This window comes from Ischnura elegans, chromosome 5 (assembly GCF_921293095.1).
Source record: "Ischnura elegans chromosome 5, ioIscEleg1.1, whole genome shotgun sequence".
Taxonomy (NCBI): domain Eukaryota; kingdom Metazoa; phylum Arthropoda; class Insecta; order Odonata; family Coenagrionidae; genus Ischnura; species Ischnura elegans.
This window is the reverse complement of record NC_060250.1, coordinates 85,201,267-85,222,822: the sequence shown is the minus strand read 5'-3', so window position 1 is coordinate 85,222,822 and position 21,556 is coordinate 85,201,267. Positions and strand designations below refer to the sequence as shown.

General features: G+C 37.7%; 1 protein-coding gene across 2 annotated transcripts; it reads left to right on the top strand.

Moving 5' to 3' along the window:
• The first annotated feature begins 865 nt into the window (after positions 1-865).
• Positions 866-21,376, top strand: LOC124159157 (nibrin). 2 transcript variants are annotated; one of them, XM_046534768.1, is made up of 10 exons: positions 866-1,343; positions 1,428-1,555; positions 4,513-4,655; positions 9,285-9,444; positions 12,444-12,699; positions 14,964-15,092; positions 16,750-17,173; positions 18,108-18,657; positions 20,594-20,737; positions 20,812-21,376. In XM_046534768.1, exons 1-10 carry the CDS (start codon positions 1,316-1,318, stop codon positions 20,878-20,880), a joined length of 2,031 nt encoding a protein of 676 aa, XP_046390724.1. In that variant the 5' UTR covers positions 866-1,315; the 3' UTR covers positions 20,881-21,376. The 2 variants fall into 2 exon arrangements, with proteins under 2 accessions (XP_046390724.1, XP_046390725.1); XM_046534769.1 differs by lacking the exons at positions 866-1,343; positions 4,513-4,655 and having other exon boundaries at positions 1,435-1,555.
• Positions 21,377-21,556: the final 180 nt, after the last annotated feature.

Here is a 21,556-nt window from a genome sequence, read left to right as displayed (position 1 = left end):
GAGCCAGATGATGTTGCACACCAACAAAACCAGTCAAGTAAATCTAAATTTTTTTCATTCCCGTTGACATAGGCGGATCCAGGGGGGGGGGGGGGGGCACGGGGGCCCGGGCCCCCCCCAGACCCTTAATTCGGTCCCATTATAATTTCGTTCGTTTTGTATAACAAGGTATCCTTGTGCCCCCCCTGAACAAAATCCTGGATACGGCCTTGCTTGTGCCCCTCCCAGAAAGAAATCCTGGATCCGCCCTTGCCCGTTGAAGCAGTTCTCAAGTTCATGCTAACAATTCATTTAGTTTGCTTGCATATTGACTTCCACTTTTGAGTTACAATCAGGAATCAGAGCACCTCTAGCCATATTAATACCACATCCATATAATTCAAAATTTTCCTTAGATTTTAGAGATTTCATCACTTTAGTGTTAGACTTATGGTTGAAAATTTACTGTTCATTCCTCATATGTTTGTGTTAATCTGATAGTTAGGGTAGATTTGGATGTTAGCTGGCGATGATAAAGCTATTGATAGCCCAAGGTAAAGAACTTTTAATATTTATACACTTGGATATATTTTGTTTGTTTGAGCCTACCTTATTAAATGAAAATATTTGGGTACTGAGCAATATTTGCCTCGTCGCTCCTTACTCTGAGTTATTTCCCCTTATTTCAAATGTTTTCATAACTGGCGCCATTGTCAGAGTCATACCTGAAATTAAATAGCGATTTTATCTCTATTTGTGAGTCATTTTATCTTTTTTAAAATTTAAAAATTAATTTTAATTTATTTGTCATCAAAATTTGTTTCTGAAAAACGTTTGTGATTATAACCAACTGTAGTTCAATTGACCACCAGAGTCACCAGAATTTTTTACGATCGATTTAAGTGATCGCATTTGTGTGCAACAGGCGGGAATGCAATATTGCATTTGATGAATTCATTCTCTTGTTATTACTCGTGTTTTGTGTCAAGTCAATTTCAGTTTCGTCACTGGGTGAAGTAGGTATTTGAAACATACCTATTCATCACATGTCACTTACCAACTCTCTCAGCCACTTTGCCCAGTCGTGCATAAGCTGGATACTAGTGCAGCATTGCAATTGAAAAAGCAGAGGTTTAAAGAAAACATGTTTTTAGATGCCAAGTTGATGGTCGTATGTTTGATATAGTTGGAATTCATTATTATTTTATGTCGTGCATTATTTTCAAATGTGCTATTGCTTGTTGATAGTTGTGTTTTGTTAGACCTCCCGCTTTCGGGCTTCGTGCGTAGCAGTGACTATTTGTCAAAGAGAAGTGGTCTTAAAGTCCTAACACATATGTGGTATTTGGTGTGTGAAGGCAAAGGTTGGTTCATTGCTCGGAATGCCATGTTACTTGTCGCTGAATAGATATTCAATATTTACATGGTAATTCCTCGTTTTGAATTAGGCCGATCCTATCGGTTGACGCCGGATAAGGACGAGTTCCAAGTAAGCAGGACAGCCGGTGATATTATCCTTTCTGGTGACCAGTCAGTCAGTCGTAAACATGCCGTACTCGCATTCGAATCGGATCCTGTAAGTATTGCATACACATTAATTTAATAGAACTTAACGTTCACCATTCGAGTGCTTTGAAATAGTTTTATTGATAGATGTGCTATTTTTGACTCAAGTTCTGTCCTTAATTTATTGTTTTCCTTGTTGGATCCCCAAGTAGCCATTGTAACGTAAGGTCGAAAACTGGAGAATGTGGAAATGTTGCCCAATCCCAAATGTTACTCCATCATCGTAATATATGGTATAGGCCGTATTGAACTCACCCTTGCTAATAGAGATAAATTGTCATAAATAATAAACATAATTGAGAGGAGTACTCCTCAACTGATGTCATTACTAACCACATTGTATTTTCCCTCCCTTTTATATTAGGCTACTCTAACCCAGAGTTTGAATTGTCAGATTGAGAATTCTCTATATAGCCCGTTCCCTTTCATTCTGGTATTAAATCCGAATCTCTTCCTTTCCTATACGGGTTATCCTCAAATTCTTTACTCATTCTGTATGGTTTTAATGTCTAAATGTATTAATGCTAGAATGAATGCAGAAATGCATGGTGTAACCATCCAACTAGGGTAAGATCATGAGCAGAAAACGTTACCTCCCCTAATTTGGTTCATGTATTGGTGCATGTTCTACTCTGGTCAAACAGTATCGTTCATGCATTCAGACATAAACTCATTTGGGTTAATGTCTTGTGTAAAAAGGCCTTCTATAAGATTCCCTTCCCTCTCAGTACTCATAATTCCATTGAAACCCATCCTTGCCTCCTTATATCCTTTAAAAATTTCCTCTTTTCACCTATACCATGTGTTGCACATTATTGCTGTTTTATGTATACATTTATGATATATCCCTCCATTTCACATCCATTTTCCTTCTCACTCACATCCTGAATGCCTCCTGTTTTTTTTTTGGAACCCTTAAGCCTTTCAACCATGACAAGTTTGTATCCCAAGGAAGAGTTTATTGTTAAATACATGTAAAAATTATTTTATATTTCATGCACTTGTTATATTTTGAATTTTAAAAACAAGGTTAGTATTTGGTTTAACTTGCTAAAAATTAAATTCATTCTAATACGTTGTGGAAATTTTCAATACTAATTAGAAAACTCAAATGGGAACTATCTATTCTGGGAAAGAGGGAATTCGAGTTTTTGGGATGGAAATACACCTGATCAGTGATTCAAACTTATAAATACCTTCATTGGGAAACATCATATAATAGCATCATCAGAGAAGAAGTCAATTCACCGATGTCATGATTTTCAGGGATAAAATTTTCTTTTACTCATTGCTGTCAACCTTTTGATGACTTCGTACTTATCTGGCCTCACCATTTTTTTGTCCTTGTCATGCAAAGCCATTGTGAGTAGGGATTGTGTCTGTCAGTATAACCCCTTTCTGATATGTTTTGGAGATATGGTTTTCAATGTTCCACTTTTTAAACTAACTGGCAGCGGCTCTAGCATATGTCACGTGGGTGGGCCTAACCTTGAGTTATCGTGGATAAACATGGAGGGCAAAATATAGTGTAAAACATTTATTTATTGACCCATATATGAATGGAACCCTTTTTCTAACATGCCACACAACAAAAAACAAACTATGCCGTATGACTTTGAGTTTTTTTTGACATTCATTTTACATTCACTTGAAAAACAGTCAAATTGATACCACCAATAAGAAAGTGAAAAACTGTGAATTACATATATATTGATTATTATGGACAGAGCAAAATTTTTTAGCAAATTAATCAAAGTGGTTTTACATATGCCTAAGACTGTATACAATTTATTTTAATTTTATAAAATAAAATTTAATTTTGGACTTCAATTCTGAAATTTGTCCTTATAATTTGGGTGGGTCCAGGCCCACCTTGGCTCACACACTGAAAATAACCCTTCAGAAATGTACCACCTCTCAATAAAACCCCCAAAAACTTTTTCTGGCTCTGACTTGTTGTGATTTGAAAAAGAATGCATTCTGTGTGATTCAGTTCTCTTAAAAAGATTTTTCTGGATTCCTTTTGGTGCATTTGATATTTTTTAGATTTCTTTTCCATTGGAAATGGAAGTACTTGTGCCTATGTATTAGATGAAATTTTCCATAAAAATGACTCGTGGCAAGTGTTGCTGATACATAGGTGAAAGGGTATATCAATCCTGGGCCAAAAATGGAAAAAAATTTCATATTTTAGGACTTTATCACTATGAGTATGGAAAAATTGGTTTTCTCCTCCTTCTTCTGTGGTATAAGCCCTTTTGCAGTCACGCGCATTAACATTTAATGTAAATAAAATTTTTCATTCTTGTGCTTTTGCTCTAAAAGATTTTTCCTGTCATTTTTTACTTTATCTTACCTCAAGTGCACATATACGGTATGATGCATAATCTAGAATTATATTCTTTCTCTGTGCTAATCAAATTTATGGTCAAAGTCAGTTAGCTATTTTCTTACAAAATCACAGATAATTTTGTTTTTCTAACCAGTAAATGAGTTTTATCTATATTTTGTGAAGGGATAGAGAAATATTTATGAAATAGCTTATTATGTGTGCCCAATATTATGGGTTCTTATGAAAAAATTGGTCTTTTCCAATTTCCACAGCTGTTATTAAGAGTATCTAAAATTCATAGGAGTAAGCTCTATAAGATAGTGTTCTTTTGCCAGAATCCTGAAAATGTCTGCCATTAGAAGGTGTCTACCATTTGGACAGGTCATGAAAGGGAGGTTATTTTGTATTGAGTGACCCCTATAGTTTCCTTTGTCATCAGTGTAAATCCTATTTCCTTAACCTTTTATAGTTTATGCTGTAGAAAGTTTAATTTAATGAATGTAAATAAAGTCTGCTGTAGTTGTAATTTTTAATCATGAACCCAAATGATATACGTAGCAGCTTTTTGTTGTCTCTTTTGTTGTTTTTGTCTATGATTGCAATCAAAAGGCATCTCTTTTCATTTCATGTATTAGATGGGAGCGAAAATAGTTACTATAAAAGACTTGGCTTCTAAGTATGGAACTTACATAAATGGATTCAAGCTAGATCCCAGTAAGTCTCAAATTCTTTCAGATGGGAATGTTATCACTTTTGGATGCCAGTGGAATGTGTGGAGGTTTGTATATATCAGTGTACCACATTGCTTTCAGTAGTTGTTTTATAACATTAATGTATTTTAAGTTTATATTAGTGCTCACTCGCTCAGTGATTAAACCTGAAGATTGATTTGGATTGGTGATGGTAGAGCTCATCCCAAACTAAACCACAGGTGTGTGAATTTCACTAATTTAGGGTATTGGGGGTTGGCCATCTCATGCTTTGAGGATTTTATTTGGAAGTGTCTGAAGGCTTCATCCAGGAGTTGAGTCCAGGACCCTTCAATCCGCAGCCAAGCTCATAATACAGGTTCCAGTCAATAAGTATCAGGACTGGTTTGCTGTAGCCTCAGCAGCAGCCTCCGGCTTGTCAGCTCGGGAGAGGCGTCCCTCACCACTCCGGCGCACTTTAGTTTAGTCACCTCCGGGCATGTGTTGAGACAGCAGGTTGATTGTTGTGACGTGTGATTGTTTGTGGTGTTGTCGCTTCCCAGCATGGAGCCCACTGTTGAGCAACCCTACGCTGTTAAGTTTTGCGTTAAACTCATGAAATCTGTGTCCGAGACCCTTAAACTTATTAAACAGGCTTATGGGGATGATGCCTTGAGCCGCACAAGAGTTTTTAAGTGGCACGAAATGTTTAAGGAAGGCCGGAAGCTCGACGAAGACGAGCACCGCATCGCACGCCCGATGACCCCTCGAACCGATTCTCGGGTGGATAAAGTGAAAAACGTTTTGGACTCTGACAGGCGTTTAACCATCGTCCTTATCAGTGAGAGACCGGCCTTTCAGTCGTAACCATCCACACCATTGTAACAGAGGATCTTGCGATGAGGAAATGTGTGCGAAGCTGGTGAGACATTGCGTAACGTGCATGCAATCAGCCATTGCCAAGAGTTGGAAACTTAACCATGATAATGCGTCGTGTCACGGTGCGACTGTTGTGTGGCAACTTCTAACGAAATTCGGCTGGGTGACGTTGCCTCACCCCCCCTACAGCCCCAACAATGCTCCACCTGACTTTTTCTTGTTTCCGCGAATAAAAAGGGAGCTCCAGGATATTGGTTCGACTCCATCGAGGCTGTTCAAGCGGTGACGACAAATGCTCTGAACATTAATCCGGAAACAGACTTCCATCAGGCTTTTGACGAGTGGCAGATGTGCCAAACTAAGGGTATCGATGCTGGAGGAATGCATTATAAAGATTACAAAGGAAATATTATGGCAACTGCAATAAATTTTTATTTTTGGAACTGGTCCCGATACTTATTGAATGGACCGTGTAATATGAGGCTCATTCTTTAACCCATTTCCGCCCAGAATACTTTTTGTTTGCGATTTTGAATATATTTTATTATTTTAACCCCATGACCACCTTAAGAACGCCTACAAAGTATTTTGGTGATATACCTTACCGTTTTCAAGAAAAGACCCATAGCCATATGGTCATGTGGTTATGGGGTCAAAATTTCGCGGGTAGCTGCGATTTTGGTGCATATGTTCGAGAAAAACAATATAGACTCTATTCAATTATAGGTTTGGATTTAAATGTAATAATAATCTGGATAGCCTTTAAGAAGTTTTAATTTTTCTTGTAAACCATAACTCAAAATTACTAAAAACTTGACTTGAAAATTATAAATACCATGAGCTGTCAAAGCATATTTGATGTTGAGCATTACATTTTTGAGTGATGAAACACAGTATGCTAAGTCCACGAAGGCATTTCAAACATGATGTTTGAACTTGGCTACTGCAGTAATCACTGGCACATCTTAACCTCCTGTTTTCAGCATTTTGAATGACAAAATGATCCACACCATCGAACTGGAGAAGATTGTGTGCAGAACTGCTGACCACTAAACTACAACTAGGTCCCTGTCTTATAGAGCACAAGATTAGTTTGCACAATGGTATGAAGGAATTCAATTTTTGATTCATCACGACCAGCTTTGCGGCTCAAAATCCAGGCTTTATGAATACTTGCTTCAAGCAGCCAAGAAAAGAATGGCCACCACCATTTCTTTGCACGGATGCTGATTCCGTGCGTGACGATGTCTTCGTCCATCAAGTCTATGCCCCCCATTCCTTCGTTGTACTTTTGTATCAGGATTGGTTGTTTGACCTTGATCCTTTTTTCAAAAGTCTTCAACATCGAGATACCTCTTTCAAGGGTTGCACTCTGTATGATGTGGATGCCATTGTGACCACGCTATTATCTTTCCAGTGTGCAATGAATATTTTGTTCATTTCGTCAAAGCTGTTGTCATAAGATCCCCTTTCTTCCCTACTCATGTCATTTACAGAACGAATACAGCAACTGTGTGGAATTATGTTTTTTCTAATAGTTCCAGAGCTGCCATATCCGCGGACCTTCAAGTCAATCAAAAGTTTTATCTCCGTAAAAAGGTTGTCAAAAAATATTCGGTATGGCAACTCCTTCCCATCAGGTGAATTTTCAAGCATGTAGGTGCATAGTAAAGGTACCACCGCTTTTCCATACATCTACTCCTCACAGGCTGGACCCCTCCCTTGGTATAGTTCTAAGTATACTAAGTATGCAGTTTGTGCGTTCAGGCACCAGATATTCGAAGCTCGTAATTAATTCAAATACATATGCCAAATCTAGGCTGGAATCATAAAAAACGAGATGCCGACGAGCATTGAAACGAAAAAATATATATATTTATAAATTACAAATGATAAATATGGTATAAAAAGCATCAAATATGTCTACAGCGACAAATATAATTCTATAAAAGTCTTATTATCCAAGAATTAAAGATAGTGAAGTAGTTACATGATGTATAGGATCATAAGAAAGAATGACAACTAATTTCAACAAAATAATTTGATCATAAGGAAAAAAAATATCCACTTACCGGCTGCGGGCCTCTATTTTGCTCTTCGGTCATGATCACCTCTCTTTCTGCTTGTAGGTATCACCGCTAACTGCCTTCCAAAGCAAAATAACATGCAAAATAAATGAGCATAACCCTAAACGACAATGTGTCTACAATTTCACTGTGATTGAGTTGGTAGTTAATCCCTAACATTGGCGTACACTCAGCATGGTGGGGTGTAGCAATATGGCTATTGGGCGGTAATTGGTTACGTAAGTACCGTTTAAAAATATAAAAAGAAACATAGCAAGCTTTTGTAATAATTTTATTCTTACATAAAAGCCCACTCTTTTAACTACCTTTCCATATAATCTGATAAAATTACGGCACTGATCATACCGAACAGCAAGCTTTTGTGTACCAACTTCATAGGAAATTGCCTCCTGAGTGGACAGCCAATGCAGAACTGTTGATTTTACGCTTTCAATGTCATTATGCTGCTCACCCTCTATGTGTTTCTTCAATAAATATAAATGTGGTAGTCAGTTGGCGCTATGTCCCGACTATATGGAGGAGGATCAAATTATTCCCAGCTAAATGATGTAATGAGATCTTGAATTCGATTGGCTGCATGTTGATGTGCATTGTCATGTAGCAAAATAATCCCTTTACTCAGTATTCCTTGTCTTTTGTTCTCAATTGCACAGTGCAATTTGTTTTAGGTCTCACAATATCTCACAGCATTCATTGAGTCACCACAAGGTAAAAAATCCAAAAGCACCATCCCTTTCCTGTCTCAAAACACGGGTCCTTATGCAGCCAAGTGAACTGTAGTGGCTGCCAACTTGGGTGGCAATTTTCTATGAAGACGGTGTACAAAATCTCATTGTTCAATGCAGTAAGTGCGTTAATACTAATAGAAATTATGTGGAAAGGTCCAACGTCAAGGCTGGCTCGACAAGTTTAGTGCTACAAGCACTTGGCTTGTCGTAGCATCAAGTTTACTTCGAGTTGAGCTCGACATCAAGGCGAAGTGATTTATACAAGGGCAATGTTTCAAGAGATTACCTGATTTGCCGTCAACTCGAAGTTAGGCCTGATGCAATGACAAGCCTAGTGCTCGTAGCGCTAGACTTGTTGAGCCAGCCTTGACATTGGACCGCAAAGGGTTGAAGTGTGGACTTAATGTAAAAATAAAATTACCACAAAAAGTTCATTGATTTTTATATTTCAAAATGGTGCTTTAAAAATGTGCTTAGTACTAATGTTGGTACATACATCTTAAAATTGATTGGTGTGCATGATTTCTTTAAAATTTAATGCTTTAGATAAGTATGATTAACAATAAAAGGCTGTGATCTATCCCATATTTATCTCTGTTAACTTCTAGGTTCTAAGTTGATAGATCTATGCAAAAGAAACATGGCTCTCCTTTTATTTCTTTCCTGTACCACTTTCGAAGAATGTGGAACCGGACTCTTACTCAAGATGTAAAATTGGGGAACAGTTTTAAGAAATTCTCTGTTGTTCAGATTTTTTAGCTGTTTTACTGAAATACAGTCATGCTGATTTCAGAACTGCAGTCTGTTTCTTCTATCACATAGTGCTCCACTTTTGGCCAATTTTCACCTATCTCATTCTATTTTACAAGGTCATTTTCATTATTGAGTGCTTATTAATAGTTTATTAAAGATACAGAATTATACTAAGTTTTAGGAATGGATGTGGCATGCTTAGTTTCATAGCAGAAATTTGTGAGGCTGCATATTGAAAAATAACCTGTTTGTGTTGTTGTTTTTATCACAGATTCCATTCAAAGCCATTGGTGGTCACATCTTCAAATATGCCTAATGAAGCAAAAGCAAAATTGAGGCATATTTTGTCAGAGCTAGGTGGCGTGGTGGTGGGTGATTGGCAGGAGTCATGCTCGCACCTCACCATGGCTGAAATACTCCTCACTGCTAAGGTAATTGTGATAAAGTGCAATATGTGAAAGGAAAGTTTAAGATTTTTCTTCTGACCAAGGTCTTAGCCAGGAATAAAAACCTTTTGGAGGGGTTCACCTTTGGATGGAGTGCATTTTGGGAAGTTCAGTTTGAGGGGTAATCCTTGACCCTTTCCTGCCAGTGCCTGCTGTTGGGAAACATTTTCCGTGCTACGAGTAGCATGAGAATGTTTTAAACCTCTCCTTATGGAGCTCTTTTTTGGGGTGGAGTTATCCTGGAATTTTTGTCCCTCAGATTTGGGACCCGCCTGTCCCTTACCCTGGCCACTGGACTACCCCCCTAACCCTATCATGACACGAATCCACAGTCAACTTATTGTGTTACTAGTGTTTTATTTTTCAACCAAAAATTGTGTTTGATTGCATTGTGATTTTTTGTGAAAATTGTTTGATTGTTTGTGAGCATTGTGGAATTTTAAATGGGTTTCTAGCATTAACTACAAAGTTAGTAAATACAAGGTGATAAGGCTACAAGTCTGGAAGCTCGTTATTTTTAATGCTAAAATTTTGTTTAAAAACTGCTTATGCACAGAACAAAATGAAGAATTCATTTTTTTTAATTGTACTATGCAACAAAATATATGATTGTAAAAACTATTGACAATATAACCACTTTGCAATGGATGAGGGTGAGGGTGATCATAAATGAGTGGGAGGGTCAGGCTTAATTGTTGAGGAGTGGCCCTAAGGACTTGCTTAGCTGGGTTTCAGGCCCGGCCTGAATGCATCAGACAATGCTACCTCAGCAGTCACTTCCCTTCCCTTGCGTAAGCCAGAGCCGACGTCCGATCGATTGCATTGAAAAATCCACGGCAACTATACTCGATGTCAGGTGTTCTGCATATGAAAATGCCCGTCGGCTTCACCCAACGTTGGGCGTGAAAGGGTTAAGACTGTATTTCTGGAAGGATGTAAACCCATAGACCTCCCCGCTTTCATTTGATGCGTGAATATCAATAGAGCAAAGGTACTAGAAAAACACTACCTTTAGATTTAGAGAGTGAATTTATAGTCTATTGTTCCTTGTCATTTTTTCTGAACCTAAGTTTTAATTCATCCTTGCAGTAAGATTTTTTCAATACCTATTTTCTATTGATCTACTTGAGAAATGAGAGTGACCGGCCATTATGTTTGGCCGTGGAGAAACAATCTTGGGTTGAGGTAATGGGTAATTCTAATTCAAGTATATGTACATGAAATAGCCGTGGTGAAAACTTTATGGAGTAACCCGCAATGCACCACTTGTGCAAAAATTCCTCGTAGAAAAATCATTTACCTTGATAGGGTTTCAAACCTGGATCTCCCGATTTCTGGTGTGCGCTTTAGCCAGTTAGCTACCAAGGCTTCTTCTCTCTCTGTGGAAATTTGTGGACTATACCGAGTCTGCGAATTTCCACAGATGGGAAAAATGCCTCAGTAACTTCACTGCCTCAAGCACTCAACCAGAAATCAGGAGGCCTTGGTTCGAATCTAGGTCAAGGTGAATATTTTTTTCTTTGTAAAATTTTTGCATTACATATCGTAATTAGGGCTCTGCAAGACTCTCGATCACCCGAGAGTTTTGGTGGTCGAGATGAGACTTTAATTTTTTGGCATTTTTGGGACAAGACTGTCCACGTGGCGAGAGTCTCGCCTGGGTTGAGAGTCTTGACGAGACTCGAGAAGTCTTGCCCCTTCGAGATTTCTTGACACCCATCGAGACTCCTGTGTCCTCGCAACAACTAAAATAATTTCTATTTTAGACACTGAAAATAATTTAAAAGGATTATTTAAATAAATGGTATAACTTTCCAAAAATAGTTGTAATAAAAGATCAAGATTGAAAATCTAAGCATTTATTATTATTTTACTAAACGAAATCGAGGGGTAACCATGAACTTAGTTACCATAAATAAACATTGGCCAAAAGGTAAATTAAAATTCAATAGGATTCTATATCTAATAGCTAATAAAGATACCGTTATCCCATTATACATGTTCACATGCACGTGGTTGGGTGAATTGTGGTTAATTGTTTGCTGATGAGGAAAACATTTATTATATCAGTATTATTTAACCTTTGCTAGATCATGCAGCATTGAATTAAGTTATTTGTGAGTCTCTTCAGTGATATAGGGAACGCCTCGATCTGACTGTTGTTTTTTAGTGGGTCCATTTAATAATGTTATCATGTCACTTCAGTTTTTGAGAGATTACTAATGTTTGCATTTAACATGCATGATGCATATGTGCGTTTAATCGCCGACAAGAACCTACAAGCATTGTCAGAGTATTGTTTATCTTGCAGGTTTGCTTGTGTGAAGTGAAATCCCTGTGTTCATTTAAAAACATGAGTGGCATGTTTCTGTTGTCAAACACACACATGATGTTGGCTTAATGCACAGCCAGAATTTTATTTTCATTAGTATTTTAAAAAAGTGTCTCATAGATAAAGACAAGTGTAATATTTGTTTATGTTGTGGTTATCACTAATCACGGCATAACTTTTGCTTTTCGATAACTATTCATAATTGTTAGAACTGGTGGAAGTTGTGGTTCTAGTGTAGTGGGTCTATTAATCATTGCAAAGATTTTGCTTTACGGTGCCTATTCAAGATTGTAAGAACTGATAAAAGATATGGCTCTGGTGTAGTTGTTATACTGATTATTATGGAAAAAATTTATAGCTTTTCGATAACTCTTCAAGATTGTTAGAACCGTCGGAAGATGTGGAAAAGCACAATTAAAGTTTTTATGACGCTGCTTCAAAAGAGATTTCTACCGTAATTTCTGTTTACTTAAATTATTTATTTAGATGCTGCTTTTCATGAAATTTAGATTTCAAGTACGGAAAAAATTTCAATTGAACGGATCAATTGAAAATTTCCAATAGGGTGAAGGAATGGAGTTTGCGAAAGCATAAAGATTTTTATGTTATGCATGTGTCAGAAATGAATTAACCTACTCATAAACATTTTCAGGTGGTGTGTGCTCTTGCATCAGGCATTCCAATTGTAACTCCAGAATATTGGGAAAAGTTTAAAGAAGCCATTGATGGAGGAAAGGCTCCTCCTAGCTATGAAGGATTCATTCCTCCTCTGAAAGAATCCATTTTGAATAGAAACAAAGTTTCCTTTGCCATCAATGAAAAGAGAAAAACTCTTTTCTCTGGAAAAACATTTGTCTTTTCCTCAGAAAAGCAGTTGAAAAAATACAAGACTATTGTCATGACTGCTGGTAAGTTCTTAAGTTGAAATACAGTGCTCCTTTGTGTGATTTATTCCTGGCTAAGTTTGTCCTTTTGCCACATCAAGGTTATGTCTGTCTTCGTGCTTATGTTGGAGTAATTGATCCTTTAACTGTAGAAGTTTTATGAATGGAGCAGAGAAATTTGTAAACCATACTCTTAATTTTCTTATTGCTGTACATTAAGATTTATGTGGTGTTAATTAAGGGTCGTCTTTTAAATAACACATGTGAATGAGTGATGCTTATAGGGTAGTTTCCTTCATCAAAGAAAACGAAATGCATTGATTGCGATTTGTTACCCACCATTAGTGTATTCATAATATACAAATTATTTGGTTTTAGAAATACCGGTTTAGACGAATGGCAAGGGTCAATTTTATCCTCATTTGAAAAAGGCCAGATCGGTGCCCACATGATGCCACTCCACGTGACGTGACAGGGACCTAGTTTCTATACGAGTAGATAGGAGTTTTACATCGTCTCAGATTACCAATGCTTGCATGAGGCACAGACTTCAGGGAAACATGTCTTAATAATCACCTATTAAAACTGGTTAAGGTCGGAAAGTTTCATTCGTTTGATAAGGTATTAATAATCCTTATTTAAGCCAAGCGCTACCAGCTAGCATGGTACTCTGCTACCTGCTAGCATCCTACGTCGTATCAGCACTCTGAGCCTCGCCCCAAGGTCACCTCACTTGCAGCAGTGGGAACCAGAATGACGTCACATGGGAGTTTTCCCGGCATTCATACTTTACCGTCGCGTTTTCGTGCGCTTGAAATTTTTCACTTTTCACTCAATCGTGAAAAATAGATATTAATCGTCATTTAAAAATGTAAAAGCGTGAAATGCGTACTCCAGGAGTGATAATCTTTTGATTTAGGCAATAAAAAAGTAATAGGAAACCACCCTACTGCCATTCAATGAGGGGTTAGTTTATTTTTAAAAACTTAGCCCTTAAGGAAGCAGGATTATCGTGAGAAAAAAACTCACGTGATCCTTCCTTGAATGCTATTTGTAGAATATTAAAGAAGAGTTTGTCAATTGTGTTGTTAATTATTTTTTTCTTATAAAGGTATGGTCTCTTGAGCATTGCCTGTTGGCTAAAAAAATGATTTCTGGCCATTGAAGGACTAAGTTGCAAAAAAGAGGGGAAATTTATATTGCTTTTATGGGAGACAGTGTGATTTTAGGAAATTTTGGCCATTCACGGAGGCGGCAGCTGAATCGAGGTAGCCATTTGGCCTTCATTCAAGTGCCAACTCCACAGCCCTGCAGTGTAGCTCATATTTCAATTAAGGGTTGTTATATTGAGCACTTTTGAGGTGTGGGCCTAGAGGCTGTGGCCTTTTAAGCCAGTTTATGATTAAACTTGATCCATGAGAAATCATATTTTGTTACCTTGTACTGTATGTTAACAATGGATTATGATAGACACTGTACTGGAGGGGTACGCATTTCCACCCACCCATTATTAGATTCCACCTATAGACCCCTTCCATATGATCCAGCAGATGCGATAATGAGAAACGTTGCTCTTATGAAAGCAGCGGGACTGGCCACTGACTTCAGAAGGAGACTCGTGCCGCAAGCACCATGCCCACCTCTACTGTATGGTATTCCAATGGGCACAAAATAATGGATAGTGTTGTCAAATGGTGTCACAGTATTTGGAGTGATAAAAGGCACAGCATCCAGGCTGATTAACATGTCGATAGGTGCAACACAGATTCCTTGGAGGACCCCAATGAAGTGAGTCGAGTTCTTCACATGGTGAGAATGATGGGCAATGAGAGGGTCCAGTGCTTATAAATTTCCCCTCTCTTTTACAACCAGGCCTGAAATAAATTTTTTAGCCAACAGGCAATGCTCAAGAGACCATATCTTTATAAAAAAAAATAATTAACAACACGATTGACAAACTCTTCTTTATTATTCTACAAATAGCATTCAAGGAAGGATCAAGTGAGTTTTTTCCTCACGATAATTCTGCTTCCTTAAGGGCTAAATTTAAAAAAATAAACCCCTCATTGACTGGCAATTAGCATCACTTCATTCACATGTGTTATTTAAAAGCCGACCTTTAATTAACACCACCTAAAGATTAAGAGGTCATAAAATATACCACCTCAGTCCTACGTTTGATTTTTTTTTATGTGTATGTCAAGGACATTTCGCTGTTACAAATTTCATGCATTTGGTTGGAAAACAGCTGTGGTAATTGCATCACTCACTCTTCTTGTCATTTTTAGGTGGAGATTGTGAGTCCCTTGCTTTTACTAAAAAGCGAGTCGAAGACCTTAGCAGCTTTGATATGGTGGTAATGCAACATGTGTCTAATAGTGACTCCCAGCCTCCTCCACTCTATGATGCTGTGTTGAGTAAGTCATTGATTAATGCATTTTTCCATTCTGTGGTATGTCAACAGTTTCTTTGAGGGAACTAGCACATGAACTTCTAAATCATTCTATATTAGCCTGAGATAATCTGGATAAAATGTATGACCATGTAATTAAGACCCATTTTTGGCTACAGAAAGTGAAAAAGTTATGATCCTTCTACTGCTGTATAACTGACAAGTCTTTGGTCCATTCATTAGCTATGTGAATTACACCTTGTTGACTGGGATTCTGGTTTCATTTTCATATATGAGGCGTACTTTTCACCATGTAAAAGGAACTTTTGGTATGTTTGGAAAGTTTTGATTTTTCAAGTTTTGCAGTATAGAGCAGGGTATCAGGTAATTTGTTTGATGAATGTGGATATCATCATGTGTCTTCAATCCATGGAGATTGACCATGATGAATACTTACAGTATGAAAAATGTAGAGATAAGGTACAGTGATTAGTCCAAGCTCCACAAAAAATAGCATGCAAGTATGCCTTCTAGATTTACCTGTAGTAGTTGTAATTGCCCATTTCTGTAAGAGAAAGACTTTATTTAACAGGGTTACAACTGAACCCTAGATTTCAGTTGTGCAATAGGGTGGTTTCCTATTATTTTTTTATTGCCTTAATCGAAAGATTATTACTCCTGGAGTGCATATTTCACGCTTTAAGATTTTTAAATGACAATATTTATTTTTCGCGATTAAATGAAAAGTGAAAATTTTCAAGCGCGCGAAAACGCGACGCTCAAGTATGAATGCCGGGAAATATCTCCGTACGTTGTATTTCTGGTTCCCCCTCCTGCCCCGTGAGGTGACCTTGAGGCGAGGCTTAGCGCTGATACGTCGCAGGCTGCCAGCGGGTAGCTGAGTACCTTGCTGAATGGTAGCGCTTGGCTTAAAAAAGGTTTATTAATACCTTATCAAACAAAGAAAACTTTCCGACCTTAGCCAGTTTTAATAGGTGATTATTAAGACATGTTTCCCTGAGCTCTGTGCCTCATGCATGCATTGGTAACCTCAGACGATGTATAACTCCTATCCTCTCGTGTAGAAACTAGGTCCCTGTGACGTCACGTGGAGTGGAATCGCATGGGCGCCAATCTGGCCTTTTTCAAATGAGGATAAAATTTGACCCTTGCCATTCGTCTAAACCGGTATTTCAAAAACCAAATAATTTGTGTATTATGAATACACTAATGGTGGGTAACGAATCGCAATCAATGCCTTTCGTTTTCTTTGATGTAGGAAACTACCCTATTGACTTTACTCATAACATTTCCGTGATGCAGAGTCAATTGGGGGGGGGGGGGGGGCACAAGGGTCTAACAGGCAAACGGTCTTCTCATATTTGAGATTAAAAAGAACTTACAACAATTACTGTATGAAATGTTCCCTTTATTTTAATATAAAATTAAATTATTGAGGCTCCGTAATACACAAAACAAAACGAATGTAATGATAACATATGAAAAATTTTGTTGTTTTTTTTAAGCATCTTTGAGGGAGGCATGTGTGAACCTTTAAAAGCATTAATTTTTTAATTTCAGCAATGAAAAGGTTTCACATAGTTAAGCAGGAAATGGTCAGTTATTTGCTGTTTGAAATAAATGAAAAAAAATGAATGGTTTATTTTTTGTTTCTATTTCAGAGGTGATGCGAGGAAAAGGACTGAAACCAATACCAGAATCAGAGATAGGCCTTGCCATTCTAATGTGCTCTCTAGAGACATACTGCAATATGCAGTATAATGTAGTGGGGAGTGTTCTTGAAGGAGGAGTCATGATGAGTCAGGTGAAGCGGGCTGAAGTTTTGGCGGAAGATTCCCAGATGTCTGTCATAGATTCTGTGTCAATTAAAACAGAAGAGCCCGATGTAATAACTTATAAGGAAACCATCGCCTCTACACCACCTGTGCCAATCAGGGAAAGCAGTTCTCTTTCTTCTAATGGTTCATTTAAGCAGTGGCAGAACCATCAGGAGACATTACCTTGTTCTTTTGGTAAATCAAATTCAATGGATAAAAATTCTGTAGATGGAAACTCATCACCAAGTTCTGCTCCTGGCCCATCAAGGTACTATGCATTTATTTGTTTACAATTATTCATTGTTTGCTGAATGTTGATTTAGTGGCAGGGTAATCCTTATCTATTAACAGTTTCAAGAGCATGTACTCATTTGTTTTGCTTTGGGTAAACTTGTTGAATAACGTCACATATTTTTGAAGCATGGCCATTATGTACTTGGTGTGCTAAATTATTAATACTAGGGGTGGACTGATACCAGAAATTTCTGGCACCAGTACCAGTTCTCCTTCCCCGATACTGACATTACTCCATTCTCGATATAATACAAACTCAGCATTTCACCACAAGCACTTTAAGCTGGCTCCGCCAACCAAGAAAAAAGATTATGGAAATAACAATCATTACACAGGCAAAACACTTAATTTACTGAAAAAATATTTTCATTCTTCAGCATGTCAAGTGATGTAGAAGTCTACAATGAAACTATAATCAATACACAAATACAACGTAAAAGACAAGTGTATACATTACAACACAGTTAATAGGCAAATTATACATAGCAGTAGTAGGGAGGGAACAAGGGCTCACTGGTCTATGACATGGCTCTGATGGCCTTAGATGGTCTGCATCGTAACTGCCATCTTTTGTAACCACAACCACTACTTGAGCTGGAGTATGGTAGTAATTGAGCTAAATTAAAACTTCTTGTGAGTGTACCTACTGACTAGAATATGTGAAATACAGACATGAACAATGAAGAGGGATTTTTGAGATCTGTTCATTTTTCAACTACACATATAGTTCATTTCAGGGAACAGTTCATTTTTTCACCGCCTCTACTTAGTCTCAATGTTAGGAAACCAGTAGTAGAAAGATACTTTAAAGTCAAACTGCACACAATCATGCCATCTTGCATTTTGCACCCATGGACTCATTTTACTTGGGCTCAAGACTTGTTGTTGACATTTGTGTTTAATTTTAGGAAGAGGCCTCCATCAATAGAAATCGGGGAGCCTCCTCCAAAAAGATGCCCAACAGATGTTGCCCCAAAAGGAGTGAATGAGGTTCTCGGCCCTAACAAGGACGTTGGACGTAGCAAAGATTTGCCAAATCAAGAAAAGATAAGCAGTACGAGTAATGACAGGAGAGGCATTGAAAATAGTTCAACCTCAAAGAGAAAATTACAAGAAACTGATAATGGTTTCATGAATGATCCTCCTTTAAAGAAGTCATTGAAGGAAAAACATGGATCTTCATTTTTACCTGAAATTGAAGAAGACCCCGTAGCATTAGCAGGTGACTTTGCAGCATTGATGGCGGATGATGATATCGGGGAACGTCGTGCATCAAATGGTGGATTTTCAAATGGAGCAAGGGAGCCGCTCATTCTCTCTGGCATAATGAAAACTGCACCATCGACTTCAAGGGGCAGCAATTCGTTAGTCGTGGAAGAGGAGGAGAAAAATTGGGAAAAGGATGCTGAGCAAGGAGTGAGGGCTATTGTGGATGCTGGTTGGGGCAATGGACTTAAGGTAAGCTTGTGGAAATTCTGTTCAGTGATGAGATGTGGTACCAGTGTAAGCTCACTGAAATTCCCTGACTTCTCCAGACCTCTTTCACAATTCTCTGAACTATCTAATAAAATGTACAGAATGTACAAATTCATATTTGATAGTAATGTGATTATTATTTGTAAGTATTTTATCAGTTAAGGTAGGTATGCATTGTACAATTGTTTATTCACAATGAATCAATCTCTCAGACCTGAAAAAAAAATTGTGGTTGAATTTGATGGTTCTAAGGGATGGTTTGATGGCCTTTGTGGCAGCAGGGTAAAGTCCTCGCCTGCTAAACCAAAGGTCGCGGGTTCGAGTCCCGCCTGGGTAAGTTACTCTTATCCAGGGCATGGATGTTTGTGAACGCTTGATAGTTAGATAAATGTTATCAACCCCGATGAAAAGGCTGAAAATTGCTGTTTTCGGTGGTGTTTGAAACAAATAAATAAGTAAAAGATAAAGAATTACAAAAAATCTTCCTCATTTATCCATTCACTCATTGATAATGAGTGGAGTAACTGCGACTCCTCGGTACGATAACGTAGTGGTTTCTCCTTGCCTTCCACATTGCAGTTCTACAGCCGTTAAAGTAAATGTGACCATGCCCGTAATGAAATGTGTGTTGCTGTTCCAACCAATATGGTCTCCACTTCTGCACATGTGAAGAAGATCTGCTGCTACCTTACCCAAGGATTGACTAATACCCCCTAAGAACACCATTAGTTTTTGTCCATGACGGCTTATTTGACGAGAGATCCCGCTTATCTTGCAGTTAACCTCTATATCTAGAGGTCGACCCACCATCCGCAACCCGGTGGATGTACTTGGTGGCTTTAAGCTCAGCCGGGAGCATTCAGTCATTACTTTAAAATAATGTATTGTGATAGCTGCCTCAGACTTTTCTTGAGGTGGTGACCTCCTTTGAGTTCTAGCTAATTAACTCATTCAGGGAATGGCTTGTTGAAGCTAGGAATTTCTCACAACCTTAAATGACAACGAGTCACATGAGGTGGATGCATGAGTAGCAGAGAAGTGATGACTCTTTGGCTGGGGATTATGATGTCATCAATTTATGTAAGGGCTAAGGCAGCCAATTTTTCATTGTAGACAATGCATCTCTTTATTTTTCACCTCATGAAATTCTACAATTAAAGAAAATGTCTGATCAAGCCCATTATTGACAGTCAATTGTATTATGCATTCTTATTTTAAATTTAAAGTATAGTAAACCATTAGCATATTTCATTAATTACCCTGGCCTATGCTTTCCATATGCATTGCAGCACGAGACCCTTTATTCTTCATTCTATTTAGGATCCCTGTTCACGTTCTCCTCCTCATTCATTTAACCTATATACTCTCTTCAATCAAGGTTTTCATCATTCCCTCTCCCCTAAGTACTCACCTCAACTGCATCCTTTATCTCGTCCTTATTTAATGATAATAATAGAGTTAAATTATATTACAAGACTTACTTAATGAGAGCTCAAATCAAATGGAGAATGTTTTGCCAACCAAATTTTTCTGTATTGGAGAAATTTTTATAGTTTATCATTTACTCAGAAAATTTGCTGAAACTCTTAAAGTTTTGAAATGCAAAATGGCATAGAATCTCACCTAACATGTATGACCATTTGCCCTTTGATGAAGTGAGTACCTACAGCATACAAACTACATACTATGTACATATATTAATCTTTAATAGTTTTAGCGTAGTGACTCGTATTCTCAAAAAATGCAGGCTTATTATTCTTCTAGCCTCAAATACTAAAATCTAATATTTTGATTTTTTGTAAAATTTGGAGGTCCATTATTTTATTTCTTGCCATTTATTATTCATTAATTACACTTAATACTTGAAATTATCATTTAGTAGTACAGTGCTAACGACTGATTTCGTTAATTTTCACAGGGCAAGATGGGTAGAAAACTGGTGGATGAGGGCCATGGAATGTGTGTAAAATATTCTAAACTCCTTATAAGGGATAGACCTACTCAGAATGAAGTAGAAACATCACATGATTCATCAGTTGTCAACTTTAAGAGATTTCGCAAGGTAATCCCATTATTTGTATATTATTTGGGTGATAGCAGCCTTTATTTTGAATTTGATTAATTCTTCCTTCTCAGGGACGACCTCCTGTTACCTCTGCTGCCCTTCCATTCATCATTGGTGAAAGTGATTTGGTGCGTCGCTGAAGATCTGACAAATTATATGAAAGGATATTTATATTTTTCTATAACTGGTGGCAGTGTGTGACTTGGGTCAAAGTGAGGTTTTCCCCACTGTCCTCTACCACGTAATGAATATTTAGCTAATCCTCATCTTGAGTGCTTCTTACTCGGAATGCTTTTTAATCAATCGGTGAACCTGATGGAATATTTCATACTAGTTATTTGATAATATTCTTGGATTTAGCCATTGTGAGATTATCTACTTTTCTTAAGAGCAACATTAAGGTGATAGCAACTAAAAATATTGGAATCATGAGCAGTGATTCCTTAAAATTCGGCTGAAAATATAAATAAGTCATTGTTGGATGAAATCTTAATCTCTGCTGATCTGCATGCATTGGATTATATGGTTACCTACAGATTATCATGAATTAGGATATTTTCAAATGCCTCATTGAAAACTGTGATAGACTTTTTCATTTAATTGAAATAACTAATAAAGTGAATTATTTTTTAATAACATGGTAGATAGTTTGTGATTGGGGTCTTTTGGTAACTGGCCCTAAATATTTTAACACGTTGACCGCCATGCCGGTCATAATGACCGGAGTCGAGTGGCTCCTGTCACGCCACGCCGGTCATACTGACCGGCTTCTGAGCGACTGTTTCAAAGTGAATTTCGGATGCCGGAGTGACCAGA

What these genes read in the sequence shown, in the direction of transcription:
- LOC124159157 (XM_046534768.1), top strand. Translation starts at nt 1,316, where the DNA reads ATGTGGTATTTGGTGTGTGAAGGCAAAG. An exon ending in TCGCATTCGAATCGGATCCT is followed by an intron (nt 1,556 to 4,512) that starts GTAAGTATTGCA and finishes TTCATGTATTAG; the next exon opens with ATGGGAGCGAAAATAGTTAC. An exon ending in TGCCAGTGGAATGTGTGGAG is followed by an intron (nt 4,656 to 9,284) that starts GTTTGTATATAT and finishes TTTTTATCACAG; the next exon opens with ATTCCATTCAAAGCCATTGG.